This window comes from Quercus lobata, chromosome 4 (genome assembly GCF_001633185.2).
Source record: "Quercus lobata isolate SW786 chromosome 4, ValleyOak3.0 Primary Assembly, whole genome shotgun sequence".
NCBI lineage: Eukaryota > Viridiplantae > Streptophyta > Magnoliopsida > Fagales > Fagaceae > Quercus > Quercus lobata.
This window is the reverse complement of record NC_044907.1, coordinates 18,335,274-18,350,259: the sequence shown is the minus strand read 5'-3', so window position 1 is coordinate 18,350,259 and position 14,986 is coordinate 18,335,274. Positions and strand designations below refer to the sequence as shown.

The window sequence follows — 14,986 nt, the reverse complement described above, 5'->3', positions numbered from 1 at the left end:
CTATCTTAAATATTTATAGTCCACTTAATAATATAAAATTTTAGCTAAATTGACTTCATTATACTTTCATGTAACAAACTATTAGGAGATATACAATAGATTCTTGGGTATTATTTAATTGCACGTGGGTCGGAATGGCAATTTTGCCCTGCCCAGTTTGACTTGCTCCTTCACGCTTTGCCTTGCACAGATTTTTCCAGCCTTGCAAAGGTGGTGGGGTGAGGATGAAGCGAGATTTTAGCCCCGTATCACAGGGCGGGACGAGGATGAGTTTAGACATTTTAGACCCACCCCGTCCAATTCCCATCCCTGCCTTGCCTCCCGTTGACAAGGGTTATAATTGTAAATACTTGGATAATATATTTCAGTTTTTGCTTAAAATTAATTGAATTTGATGAGATGAATTTAGTTCTAATTTGTTGAAGTATATATTTATGAATGAAATAGGTTTTATTAAAAAAAATTATAATAATTGTAAGACTAATTAACAAAAAGTAAAATTTTACAATATAGGGTGCGGTGCTCCGTAAGCTCCAAGGGACAGAGATGGGGCAGAAAAATCATTCGACCCGCCATACCATTGCCATCCCTAGATGGGCATACTCATAAGCTCATGAATTTTGCAAGTACTCAGAGCCCCCTTTACAAAATCCATCTCTTGGCCCATACGTAAGCTGTAAGCTTAAATGGGCACTTCTCTCCATATATGCCAGAGAGGCAGATACCACATTATCACATTCCTTCAAAATTTTCTATAATTAATAGTAAGCCAGTATTTTGAAGATCACCAATTTCCCTAGAAAACCTGGAATCAACGAAGACCTCAGAAGACTTTTGGGTCGTGGAAGAAAGAAGCAATAGCAATTGTGTGTGTACCAAAAGACATAACCTTGACCGTATCAGCGACTTACCAGACTCCATTCTCCACCACATCCTCTCCTTCTTGCCCACAGAAGAAGCTATCGAAGCCTCATACTTATCAAAAAGGTGGAACTGGTTATGGACTTTTGCCTCAGGCTTATCCTTCCATGACCATCAAGATTCAGAGCATGTCACTGACTTCGCTGTCTCCGTGTGCAAAACCCTACCCCTATACCGTTCTCACAAGTTAGACAAGTTTCACATCACCGACTTTAGATACACACCACATTTCGAGTGTTACGTGGACTACTGGGTTAACTTCGCAACAACCCACAATGTTGAAAACCTCTATCTAGAACTTGATAGTACAGAGATGCCCTATTATGATCATTATAAGTTGTCTCAAAGTTTATGCACTCACTCGTCGTTAAAGACATTGGCTCTAAGATTTTGTAAGTTTGAACCAAAACCTTGTATTCGTTGGACTTCGCTCAGAGTATTATGTATTACTTATGCTAGGTTGACCCGTGATATGATACGTAAGATTTTGTTGGGTAGTCCTGCTCTTACAGATTTGAGATTGTATAACTTTGAGTTTCAAGGTAAGGTAGGTAAGAATGTGGTCACTATTAATTCTACAAGCCTGCAAAAATAAGAGCTAGATGGAGGTAAAGATCTATGCAGTGAAGACTTTTCTGTTGTAGTAATTTTGGCTCCTAATCTTCGGTCGCTAAGTATATCCGGGTTAATGTATAGAAGGAGGTTTCGGTTGAGGAATGTATCATCTTTGGTTGAAGCTAAACTCAGTTTCGAGAGGACAATGACTGATCATGAAAGAGAATCTTGTTACTCAAAGAATCGGAGTGTGTTAACGAAACTTCTTGTATCGCTTCTTCATGTTCCCAAAATCACCATATCAACCTGGTGTCTTCAGGTAAGGTTTATACTTAAAAAATCGAAGTTTATTGTATGTTTTCTTTTCAAGGCTAAAACTTAGGTACAACGTGTATCTTAGGTTTCTCACCTAAATTGATCAATAATGTTATTGCATTGATCAATGAATCATATGATTGAATTTAATTGTATTTTGGAAAAGATAACATCGTTTTGGAAAAGATAACAGTTTATAAGTTTTTTCCCCTTTCTTTGAATGCATATAAGAAAACAAAAGAATATATTTGAAGAAGAGAGTTGATCAAGAGGACCTTCTTGATTCTTCAGCAAATTCTACCTTCATAGATGTTCTCTTATTCCATCTATTAAACGTTTCTAATTTCTGTGATTAGCTTTTAATGTATAAAGGATAATGGCCATGGTGACATTGATGATATGATTCTGGAAAAGGTTCAATCTATGAACACAAAAAATGGTTATCTTCACTGATAAGTTGGAAAAAAATTTATAATATAGTTGTCTTAGTCGACGGCTCGAACCCTGTAATAGGAGAAACAACTAACTAAACCTGTAATAGGAGAAAGTACTAATTAAACTATGTCAGCTCACAGTTTAATTAAAAAGTTAAAAACAGAATTCTCTGCCATTCTTGTGGCAACTAATAATTAGTAATGCAAATCATATTTTCTATTTTCCTTTGGTGGCGATCCGGGAAGGCACCTGTTAAGAATGTTCAATAACATCATTTTATGAACTAGTAATGAAGCCAATTTCCTTTCTCTTTGCTAAGATTGATCATTCTTGTTTGAACATGGTATGAAAGCATATTTTCTCAGGCATTTGAAAACTCATCTATGCTAAGCCGTCATGTTGTTTTTGTTTTTGTCTGAATGTGCTAAGGTCTTGAGTCTCTTGACAATATTGGAAGTGAAAGCTTTGCCATCTCCATTGGCAGAGCGCAAATGTTTGGTCTTAGACACAGAGCTTAACAAATGGGACCTTCCAGGGATCACTAACCTGCTTCAAAGTTCACCTGATTTGGAGAAACTGGTTGTAAACTTGGTACCCTCCTGCAACTCTAAGGTGAGTTTTTGATCAGAACTTCCTCCCCTTTTTTCCCTAGTGATATTTTACAATACAAAGTTGATATAAACTTAGCATTTTACTTCTTCTATTTAATCTCATCCCACCTTATTTGTCAAAGTGATTTTTAAAATGTCCTATTTTCCCGGGACAATCCAAAAAGGAACAATTTTGGGGGTTGGAATGTGCACTATGCAAGTAAGTCAGACTCCCTCCCCAACAGAACAAGATCCTTTTCATCAATTTCACGACTATGAATTTTTTCCCTCTTATCTAATTGAGTGTAGAGTGCCAAGTCATTTAATATTAAATAACTTTTGTTTTTTTTTTGAGGGGATAATATTAAATAACTTGACACTAGATACACAATTAGATTTGCAGTATCTTATTTAAACAATGAATTTGGTCCGTTTCAAATGGAGATGATCCTTAAACTTCTAGAGCCTCCTTTTCACTTGCTTTAAGATATATACTTATATTTTGGACAAAGGAATTAACATTGGAAATTTCAACTATCTATCCCTTAACTTAATGTTCATTTGCAGTTGGAGTTTAAGCCAGAATTTATCAACGATTATAACTTCGATCACGAGGAGTTTTGGAATTCGAAAAGGACATTTGAGTGTTTGTCTCTGCATCTTAAGACGGTTGAGATTGTTGGGTTTGAAGCAAAGTGTTTTGGGTTGCCATTTGTACTTGGGTTTGTACAGTTTCTGCTTAAGCATGCAAGGGTGCTAGAGAAGATGGTTATATATGAAAAAAGAGAGGCTACTAATCAAACCCCGACTCTTGTGGAGGCACGTGAATTTCTGCAGGTCACTCAACTAATTTTATCATACCAAAAATCCTCTCCAAATGCCGTGGTTATGTTCTCTTGAGGATCTGTCAGAATTCTCATAAACAACAATTTCATAGATTACTATCACATTAGTTCATATATAGAGATTTTCCTTCTTGAACATAACTTTATGATCTAGCTTTTTCAATAGTCTGTCCTCAAAATGTAGTAGTGTCATCTTCTTAATATTAAGCTTGTTCTATTACACCATCGAATTTGTGGATGTATGAAAGTGGTGCCATTTTATCTTGTCTAATCTCTTTGCACTATACTTTTAAATTTGTAATAGTTTAATTTCCAAGTTTCTGACTCATATATCGATTGAACGTTTGGTTTGAGTGGCTTGTTGACGAACCAAACCAAAAAAATGACTTCAACAGGCTAGAAAAAGTTGCTATAATCAGATGCTATTGTTAATCAATTTAAGGATCATGTAAGTGCTTTAATTGGATGATTTGTAATGCTTAGGAAGTCTTGGATGTTTGAGTTTGACACCTTGGTCGAAGAGGGAATCATTTCTCGTCTCAAGGATCCCATATGGTGTTGTAACTCCCAACTCTTATTCTGAACCCCCTTTTTTCAATATGAATACATAACTTGTGTACACAGTTTACTGCTAGTTATAGAGATTTTATTTATTTATTTTAATTTTATCAATGATTAACATGACATGCTGCCTCCTGATACTTTAAAAAATCTTTCACATGTTATAAAATTGTTTTTAATGTATTTTGTCGTAAAATTGTTTATTTGATTGAATCATGATGGGGTCCTTAGAACAAGAATTTCAAGGCTAGAAACATCACCTGAATGCAAACTTAATTATCACTGAGTATTTGATTATCTGGTTCTAGAGAGGGAGAGAGAGAAAAGGAAGAATATGCACGTTTTTATTTTTTAAAGAAAAAGAATTAAAGTTAGAAACATATAGCTTACTTTGGTTCTTGGAAAATTTCAATATGTCCCTAATGACTCTTTTGTAGTACAAAGATAACATTTCTGCATGTGTCAAATATCAGTTATCAATATGAATGACTCTATTGATGATTTGATATTAGGGACATAGAGATGAATTGATAACTGATAGTTGACACATGCAGAGCCTTATGGCTCTAGGTATACAGCACCAAAACCTTCTTTTTAACACATTTATAACTCTGAGCTATCAAATTTCAAACTCAACCAACTGTTTTATAATGGAGATCACTAGCCACAGCCATGACTCTTAATTTCCTATGAATCTAACAGAACCCATTACACGCTCTGGATCTGACAATCAAGTCAGTGGTATCATCCATAAGAAACTTTATCCATAACATTCCACCACCCAAATGGCCCTAGGACTCAGAGAGAAAACAAAGAAAAAAAAAAGCTCCAAAGATTTCTAAGAAGACATCTTGATCGGTTTGTCATCAACATTTTCTTTGACTTTTTAGCTTACTTGTTTATATGCAACTTTTTTTAATTACAGTTACATTTTAACATACTATCAGCAAATAACAAATAAGCCATCAATAATAAGCTGCATCAAAATGCAGAGAGTCATTGTCTGCCTAGGCAGTCCTCTATTTGTTGTTGCTTACTTAGTGGTGTTGGTATATTGGAATTATCATTATGTTGCACTGAATCCGCTTTCATTTTGTCATAATTCACTTGGTTTTCTAAGAAAAATGACTTTCCCCAATATAAATATTGGTTGTCAAGGTCCAAATACTTAAAAGAGTTAAAAAGGATCAAGGTCCAAATACCTAAAAGGCATGCCCAGAAGTCATCGTCCTATAGTTTTAGTTGCTTTGTGTTTGTTATACAACATGGAAAGTGGAGACCTCCAAAACAAGAGACCAAAGTAACCAGTATTTGAGGATTGTGATTAGGGCCCTCACTCGGTTGTACACTAGGTATGTGGAATTTAAACATATAACGTTAGCTCTATAGTTATTGCTCTTATCATCATGCTAAGATACGAGTTGATTTTTGATATAAACATGGTTTGAATTTCAAATCTCTTATTTGACGGCAATAAACTTTACTAATTGAGCATTTGAGCTAACTGGAACTCATTGGTACGGCTAGGAAGTCTCAAATCCACTAAAACTTCAAATAAATGAACCAAACACTATAAATCCACAAATAAGACAATGAATTTTCATATGGATCACCATCCACTAAGAATGGAAAAGGCACCGGACCTAGACAGGTAAAATTGTACACTATATAATAATGAGTTGCAACAATTTTCTCTAAACAAATACAAGAGATTAGAACAACATCAAGAAAAGATCCCATCAAGTGGATCTTATATACCAGCAAATTCTTGGCACACACATATAAAGTTGAGCTTCTTACCATTTCTTATGTTCAGATCAATGGGGTAAGAGCCTAGCAGAGAGTTCAAAAAGAGAGTTAATAATGTCGCTAATAAATCCAAGACCTCATAATCTATTGAAAATTTTCTTAAACCAAATGCACTTAAACATTTAAAGTCCAGAAAGTATATGGCCATGACAAAATCTCCTGTTTTTAGTTGTGAGGAATCCGGGTGTACTTTATTTTATTTTGACTTTTGGTGGAATATCATCTTAGTTTATGTGAATATTTTGCGATTTTGTTGTGGCCATAAAAAAAAACTCTATGAAGTGGCCTCAACATGTGATTTAGTTGCACATAAGAGATGATATTCTCATTTCTGTATTCTCTTTTTTCAACATGTGAGATGATATTCTCATTTACTTTATGTTCTATGAATATCATCTCATTTCTGTATTCTCTTTTTTCAATAGCTTCGTTTGGAAGTTTATAAGGAAATTGAATGAAATAGAATGATCATAAGAGAATAGAAATGAATGAAATGAAATGAAATATATTTAAGTAAAAAAAAAGGAATGGAAATAATGGAATGATGTGGAATTAAGTAACATTAATTGGATGTTTTAGAATAACTGAATGGAAAGGAACGAAAATGAATGGAAATAAAATAATAAAATATTATTATTTGGACAAGAGGGCTCAATCTACACATGCCTAAAGCCCAACCCAATGTTCAACCCACGTGCATATAAACTCATATTTTCTATCATTTCTTATATGGATCTCAAAAATTCCCACCACTTCAATATTATATTCAAATGGACACATTAAAAGTCAGTCTCTTATTCACTTCATAATATTCTTCTAACATGAGCATTAAGATTCCCTTGCTGAACGAATATATGATTTTTTTTTTTTTTGAGAAATGGAAAAATATATAAAGATGAAAGCAATAGTCTTGACCCTGGCTTCTTGGATTATGCGAGCTACTTGAGGTAAAATACAAAGTTAATAAATATTTTCTCACTTTTCTCTAGTCCCTTACTAAAAAAACAAAATTTAAATATTTTATGTACAATTTTTATTATTATTTAATTTACGTATAACTTTTTAATTTCTTATTTAAAAATCTATATTCTTGATTCAGCTTATTATCTAAGCAAAATCAACCAAAAGGCTATGGATATATATATATATATATATATATATATATATATAAAAGCTCTGAAAGCCCAATCAACTAGGCCCGTGAAAATAAACTCTCCCTCTGCTAATCTTCTTCTCGGTCATTTGGGTCACCGGCTTGCTCTTGTGGGTATTTTTATTATTTATGTTGACGTGGCATATCCTCAGTGGAACATACTTAAAGAATTGCACTAGCAACTACAACCCGGTAATTTTCTCAGCCAATTCCAACGGAAACGGGAAAGCAAATCTCGCTTTGGTCTCTCCTCAGGAAAAGGAAAAGGGAAAGGGAAATCTCAATTCCAATACAAAACACAAACACTCTGTTCGTGCTTCACCTCAGTAAGTCACTGAATTGATTCTCAGAACTTTTTCCACGCATATCAGTTCCTAACGTTTCTCTTTTTCTCTCTCTCTCTTTTTATTCCGATCACATTTGCTCCTTCTGCCCCCTTTCTTATTGCAAAACTTTTGTAGAATTGTAAAAACAAGATTTTTATTGCTATTTGAACCCGCGTCTCTTATTCGAGATGACGAGAGACTTTATCAGTTAAACTAACTCGATTCGAGTATGAATAAGAAGTTAATCTTATGTTAATGTTTGTTATATTTTGTGAAATATCAAATGGGTCCAGCCAGGGGGCAGAAAAATATAGTTTTGAACTATCTTTGTATCAATACCCATAACATGAATTGTGCTATGTGATGGTTCAATTGGGTGATCTTTATAATTTTGAGTGAATAAAATTGTAGGGATTGTTTTCTTTCTTGTATGTATGACAAGGTGTAGCTTAAGAGTTAGTTGAGTTTTGTAAGATTTGGGTTAAGAAGAGATGGTGAAAAAAAATAAAAAGTCGAATATCGAAATACTGTCATGAATTGGTTCATTTTGTTTTCAACAATGAGATGTTGGTATTAGATTCTTGCTGATATTTACTGGGTTCTTATCTCATTTTCATATATATTCCAGAAATGGGAGCATAGCTGTAACTGGAAGATTTACTGTTAAAATGTCGATTGCGAAGCCATTAAAGAAGTTAGCATCGTGTGTTATCCTTGATTTGGATGGGACGCTTATTAATACAGGTTAGTTTGTGCTTTTAACATTGTTAAATTTTTAATTTTTTTATTTTCCATTATGTTATGTGTGATGAGCACTTTGCTGATTTGTTGAAAGTTGGTTAAAGTATAGCTGTACTTAGAAAAAATGAAGCTTTAAAATCTCTACATATATAAATAAGCTAAAAAGCTAAAAAAGAAGCTCCTGGCAAATAGACACTGATTGATGTTTAGATATTTTCATGAGCAAAGTCCAGTGAAGTTTGGTAAACAAAGAATAGGATTTTTCTTGAATTCCTGAATTTCACCATCTGTTTTTACCAGACACTATTGATAAGAACGTTCAGAAATAGTCCTACTTAATAGAGGGTTGCAATCTCTATTTGCATGTGGCCGTCATATTCAATATATTCAGTACTGATCTTGATTCTTATTGTCCTATACTGTTTGCAACCATATTTTCATAAATTAGTTGATTGCTTTCAATTCATATTGGTGATTGTTTTCTTAATTCGTCATAATTTGTATTTTTAAATTTGATGACAGATGCCCTTTTAAGTGATGTTTTAGGCGGTTTCTTGAGTAAGTATGGAAAGCAATGGGATGGGAGAGAAGTTCATAATACTTTAGGAAAGACACCACTTGAAGCTGCGGCTGCTATTGTGGAAGCTTATGATCTTCCCTGCACTACAAATGAATTTATTTCAGCAATCAACCCACTTTACTCTGAGAAGTAATTATCTATTGCACTTTTAAATTATGGTTATTAAATATGTAAAGTTTTTCCAATTGAGGCAAGTAATATTGCCCTTGAATTTCAGGCGTAAATTTTATTTCAAATTAATCTGCTTTTATTTTTTAATGGTAAGATGCATGCATGAATATAGTATTGAATCCACAACCACACCCTCAAGGCCTCAACCCTGTACTTATGGGGGAGGAGATGCTTTTTCAGGTAGAGCTCATTGGCCTTTTTTGACTTTTCTATTTTCATCTGCAAAGGTACAACATTACCAATTGCAATAATCTGGGGATTCCACTGGAAATAATAAGCTGAGACACAGTTTCTTATATAGTTATTTTTCCAGTTTTCGTCTTAGAAAATTGTTCTGCTATACAATCTATAAGCCATGTGCTCTATAGTTTGTAGAATAAATGGTTTTTTGTTTATAAACGCCAATGAAAACTTTTAATGTGAGAATTCCAATCGGAACTTCAGTTCTCGTCTGTTTAACACATACTCAAAGGGTTTCTTTGCAAATTTGGCAAGTTACTGATATGAAAAGCATGCTAACATGTCACCAGGCTATGTAGTGTTGGAATCTTGGCAATTTTCATCCCTATAAATGATGACTTATCTTTTTGTTTTTGTTATTACTTTCATGGTTTTTGTATGACTAGGCTGTTCTGCTGTATAGGTCCGGGCTCTCATAAAGCATTTTGACTTGTTTTCATTAATATTTAACTATACAGGATTTACTTTGTGCCATTTGTTTGTCACTAGGTTCTTTGATGATATAAACCATAGCTACTCATCTACTCATTGTTATGTGTTTAAAAATTTGAATTTTTGTGCCAAAATTTTGAGTGTCTTTTTACTGCTGTTGTTGTAGGTGGTGCAACATCAAAGCACAGCCGGGTGCCAATCGTTTAATTAAGCATTTTGGTGGTCATGGGGTCCCAATGGCATTGGCTTCAAACTCTCCAAGGGTAAATATAGAAGGAAAAATTTCTTTTCACCAAGGTAAATCTTAAACCACTTACAACTTGATCGAGATATTGACTTGCTAACATGCAGCAAGGATATCATTTTTTGTGATTTTAACTTCTGAGATTCTTATTCAATATTTTCCAATTATAGGATGGAAGGAATCCTTCTCTGTCATCATTGGTGGTGATGAAGTGGCATCTGGGAAACCATCTCCTGATATGTGAGATGCAACAAATAGTTTTTGATTTTGACTTCTTTATTGAGGTTTTTTTTTTCTTTTGGTCTTAAGTGTAAAAGTCCATGTTTGTCTGTTATTCTAACTCCATGGTTCACTGTTTAAGATATCTTGAAGCAGCTAAAAAGCTAAATGTTGAACCCTCCAGCTGCCTAGTCATTGAGGATTCTATGTAAGTGACCTGACTTTTAACTCTTGAAGTTCTGAATTTGTCCTTTCATTGTATTATTCTGACCTTTGCTTTTGATAGCACCTACTGAGTATCGCATTGGGGAGGGGATGGTGATTTTCCCTTGCATGATTATTGATTTGCCCTTGTATACTTGCACTTTATAGTATCAACAGCCACTTATATTTAAGTCTTCGATAGAACATAAAAGAGTTACATATTGCCATGTGCTATATTGGAATAAAAATATATTCAAAAATATTGTCTTTTTTTTGTCTTTATACTTGTTTTTTATTTAGATTGGTGAGAAAAGAAATTTATGATAATAGAAATACCACCTAGATCACTTGGAGCTCTGTATTATAAATCCCATGAGTCCATTAAGCTCCTCAAGCCTGTGTGTGCATTCCTCCATCATAGTCCATGTCATTTACCCTTGACGCAGAATCAATTCATTTCTATTGAAGTACAATACTAACTAATTATTTGTTGCAGCCATTTTAATTTTTTCTAAATATTGCTAAAATTCTTAATGTCAGGGATTTTTTTAAAACTTAACCTTTTAGTTTTCTGAGACTAAGGTTGCAGAAATTCAGCCCTATAGAAGCATAACTTTTTCATATATCTGTTATCTCTCAAGGCATTAACTGTGAATTTATTCAATTTCCATTCTATTGTGAAACCTCCAAGTTTGAAATATTTAGCCCAAAACTTGTATATAGCTCTGAAAATTACTTTGTATCAACATTTCAGGATTTCTGAATATTAATTCTTAATTTACTTGTTTTATTGCTAGAAGATGTACAATTGTGCATGAACTAAATTGATGGAGTTGCATCTTTCACCCGTGCCTAATGTAGGACAACCTAGGCTTCCCACCTAGATTAGTCCTACCGAAGAACCTTAGGCTTCCCACCTAAGGTGTTTGGAATCACCACCAAACAAATAATATGCAATCTCTGCAAATAATCTCAATAATAATAATAATAGTCTGTAAACTACAAAAGGAACCATCTGGAGCTTTACATACAGCTTCCAGAAATCATAATGATAAAGATAAATTTTCCTAAACAATCTCAAATACTAAAGATAATCCTAACAATCTCAAATACTAATCCAAATACTAATCCAATACTAAAGATAAACCCAAATAAAGATAACATAAATGATAAAAATAATCTCCACAAATGTGCCATCATGTGGTGTCCGCACCAGTGCCTTTGTTAGATTCATGACTCTCTATTTATTTCTTTCTTTTTTGATAAGCTTCAATTTCATTAAACTAAAAGGAAGACAGAGCAGGGGGGATGTCTGCCTTACATGACTCTCTATTTCTTGTTTTCTAAGTTTGCTCTTCTTCTTTTTTTTTTTTACTTTTTTTCGGTTCTAGCATAATTTTTCACTAAGGGATAAAGGAGTCTATTCCACTAATATTACTGTCTTAAGAAAAGCTGTCATGTAATGCTATTTAATATCTTAGTGATTGATACTTGATGTTTCACACAAATCCCTGCTTTCAACCATGGTCCATGGGTATATGTATTGCCCGTTTGGTATAGGTTATTTTTTCAGCTTTTCGCAAATGGGTTGTCTGAAAAAGCTGTACCTAGAAATTTTGAGGTTTAAAAATCTGTACTTTGAAACAGTTCGGTTTCAAAATGGGATGCCAAATGGGCACGTGGTCTTGTTCACATTTTGGAGGGTTGACCATATTGTTATCCCTCAGTGCATGAATTACTTGAAATGGATTCTAGATATAGTTTTATGTGTTAGTCTAATGATGAGAAGTTTTTTACTGTCTTCCATCAGATGAGCATGGTTATTTATTTGTAAGGGTTAATATGATGAGGATTTCTGTAATAATTTCTTAGGTTTTTTCTTAATGCTTGTATATTTGGTTGTCAGACCAGGTGTTACCGCTGGTAAGGCTGCTGGAATGGAAGTAGTTGCTGTACCATCCATTCCCAAACAATCCCATCTTTACACTTCAGCGGATGAGGTGATCAACTCTCTGCTTGATTTGAAACCTGAAAAGTGGGGCTTACCTCCATTTCAAGATTGTAAACCCCTCTCTACCTTTGTTTCAACCATGTTAAGTCAGTTCTATATGTATCAACCATTTTTAACAGAGCTATTGATTTGTTTTGCAGGGGTAGAGGGTACTTTGCCAATAGAAACTTGGTACATTGGTGGACCTGTCATTAAGGGGCTTGGTCGGGGCTCAAAGGTACTTGGGATTCCTACAGGTATGTAAAAATCCCCCAAGTTTCTTTTTCTTTTTCTGGATGAATGAGAGACTTTTTTTGCAAAAAAGAATAGAACATTTAGTACAAAGGCTCATGGAAAACAAGCAGCAGTAAAGAAACAACGAAAACCACAAGAAAACTACTAGGTATTAATATCCCAAGCTACTTTCCAATTACAACAGATGCTTCTATTCCTTATAAATTTGGGACATTCTAGAAAATACCAATCTAAGCTTGAATATCATCTTTGATCTCCTTCAACAACTTTTCATCAGTTTTCACCTGTTTGTTATAGACACTTGCACATCTTTGAAGCCGAATATTGTAAACAGTAGCTGCAAAAGCAAGTTTACATGCTAGCAGTCTAAGTGTGCATTTGGATACCACTTATTTTGCTGAAAACTGAAAACAATAAAAAAATAATTTCCGGTTATTGTTCACATGAACATTGCAAGAGATGCTGGGTCAAAAAAAAAAAAAAAGCCAAAAATGCAGAGGCCAATCCAAACAGAGCTTAAAGCTTTTTACTTTAACTCTTGTACACTTCCTGATGTACTCGGGTTGGCTTTATTTTTAATAATATTTTATGTTACCTATCAAAAAAAAAAAAAAAACTCTTATACACCCCAAAGCATAATGTAAGGCCAAGAACAAACATGTCTAATAAAAAGACATAAAGAGAGAACTTGTTTCCACACTCTCCTAGTGAAGGAGCACCCAAAAGAATAAACGGTCTCTTCATTCCTAGTAATTTCTGCAGTACACACACTATACACCACCCTTATATCCCCATCTGGCCAGTCTATCACGAGTAGAATGTCCATCCTTGATAGCAAGCCATAATATGGATTGCTTAGCTATTCCAGCACTAAACCAAACCAACCTGTACCAATGCAGTAGTGGATGATTTCCCCTATTCTCATTCCAAGCTGAGTTGCAGGTAAATTGACCTGAAGGCTTAGGGAACCACCTTACAGAATCTTCATGCTGCAAAGTAACTTGAAAACGGCCCACTTAGATGGTGACCAAGGTCTCTGATCTGGCAGGAGGCCAATGCCACTGACCATCAGCCAAATCATCAGAAACTTTAGCATTTAGGGTGCTGCCAGCACCCTAAGTCACTTTTTAGCCATATATCAGCAAAAGAGCTCTATCAGGATGCACTTTTTGTCCTGAGCCTACTGCATGTTTTATGAGAGGTCTTATTACACCTTTCAGAGTACCCTTAGTGAATGTTGATGGACCAAAAACCCCCCAAAATTTCTCTTCCTTTGTCTCATTAAGCTAGGATTATCATGCACATTTCTTGACTTTTGAATACCTATTTGCTTTGAAATCAGTATTAATTTTACTTTCAGGCCACTGAGATGGTCTATAGATCTGTCAGTTTCTCATAGTTAGCTGGTTTTGTGGTTTCTCCCAACGTATCCTTCAACTCCTACTTTTGCTCATTGAGCTTGAGAGTTTTGGGATATTATTCAGGTTATAATTTATTCTTCTTTTTCACTTGATAATTTGTTGCATTTTGTTAATGTAATAACTTCTTTATTTTTCAGCTAATCTATCTACCGAAGGTTATTCAACTGTCCTTTCAGAGCATCCCTCGGGGGTATATTTTGGTTGGGCTGGATTATCAACCAAAGGTGTTTTTAAAATGGTCATGAGTATTGGGTGGAATCCATATTTTAACAACCCAGAAAAGACCATAGTGAGTGTGATGAGACATAAATGATAGACTCTTGAATTCTTTTCCTCTTGTCCATTCCCTTGTTAAAGCTAGTTTACAATGCAGGAGCCATGGTTGCTTCATGACTTTGCTGAAGATTTCTATGGGGAGGATTTGCGTCTTGTTATTGTTGGTTATATACGACCTGAGGTATTATCATATATGATTGCTTTTTGCAACTTTTTGGCCCCTTGCTCATTCCAGTCTAGCTCTTCTTCCCTTTTTTCATGCTAAATTTGGGTGTGGAATGTGATAGGCCAATTTTTCGAGCATTGAGAGCCTGATAGCAAAGATTCATGAGGACGGAAGAACTGCAGAGGAAGCTCTTGATCTTCCAATATATTCAACTTACAGGGATGATCCATATTTGAAAAGCTGTGTCAAGGATAGCAGTAATTTATAAATTTCGTGAAATATATTATGCCAACCCCATTGGCTATAATGGTAATGGAGCTGTTTCCCCTTCATTTGATAAATAAAAATGATAATGGAGCTGTTTTTTCTTCATTTGATAAAGAAAACCGACTATAACCCTGATATTCTTTTATTTTGATGAGGTTCTTTGCGAGTCCCAAGAACACAAATGGGTCTAATGTACCGTGGGAAAAACATCATTTCAATGTATTGTTACAATTCATATATGAGTAGCAACAAAGAAAAATAATCATTTAA

General features: G+C 34.4%; 2 protein-coding genes across 2 annotated transcripts; both read left to right on the top strand.

The window, feature by feature from the left end:
- The first annotated feature begins 1,174 nt into the window (after positions 1 to 1,174).
- LOC115983580 (probable F-box protein At1g60180) lies at positions 1,175 to 3,905 on the top strand. Its single transcript, XM_031106298.1, has 3 exons — positions 1,175 to 1,795; positions 2,656 to 2,838; positions 3,384 to 3,905. The coding sequence occupies exons 1-3, from the start codon at positions 1,610 to 1,612 to the stop codon at positions 3,714 to 3,716; spliced, it is 702 nt and encodes a 233-aa protein (XP_030962158.1). The 5' UTR covers positions 1,175 to 1,609; the 3' UTR covers positions 3,717 to 3,905.
- Positions 3,906 to 7,209: 3,304 nt separating this feature from the next.
- On the top strand, positions 7,210 to 14,955 carry LOC115987572 (bifunctional riboflavin kinase/FMN phosphatase). The gene is made up of 11 exons (XM_031111154.1): positions 7,210 to 7,510; positions 8,139 to 8,254; positions 8,774 to 8,960; positions 9,841 to 9,971; positions 10,089 to 10,158; positions 10,280 to 10,345; positions 12,248 to 12,402; positions 12,493 to 12,588; positions 14,145 to 14,296; positions 14,381 to 14,464; positions 14,571 to 14,955. Exons 1-11 carry the CDS (start codon positions 7,314 to 7,316, stop codon positions 14,715 to 14,717), a joined length of 1,401 nt encoding a protein of 466 aa, XP_030967014.1. The 5' UTR covers positions 7,210 to 7,313; the 3' UTR covers positions 14,718 to 14,955.
- The last annotated feature ends 31 nt before the right edge of the window (positions 14,956 to 14,986 follow it).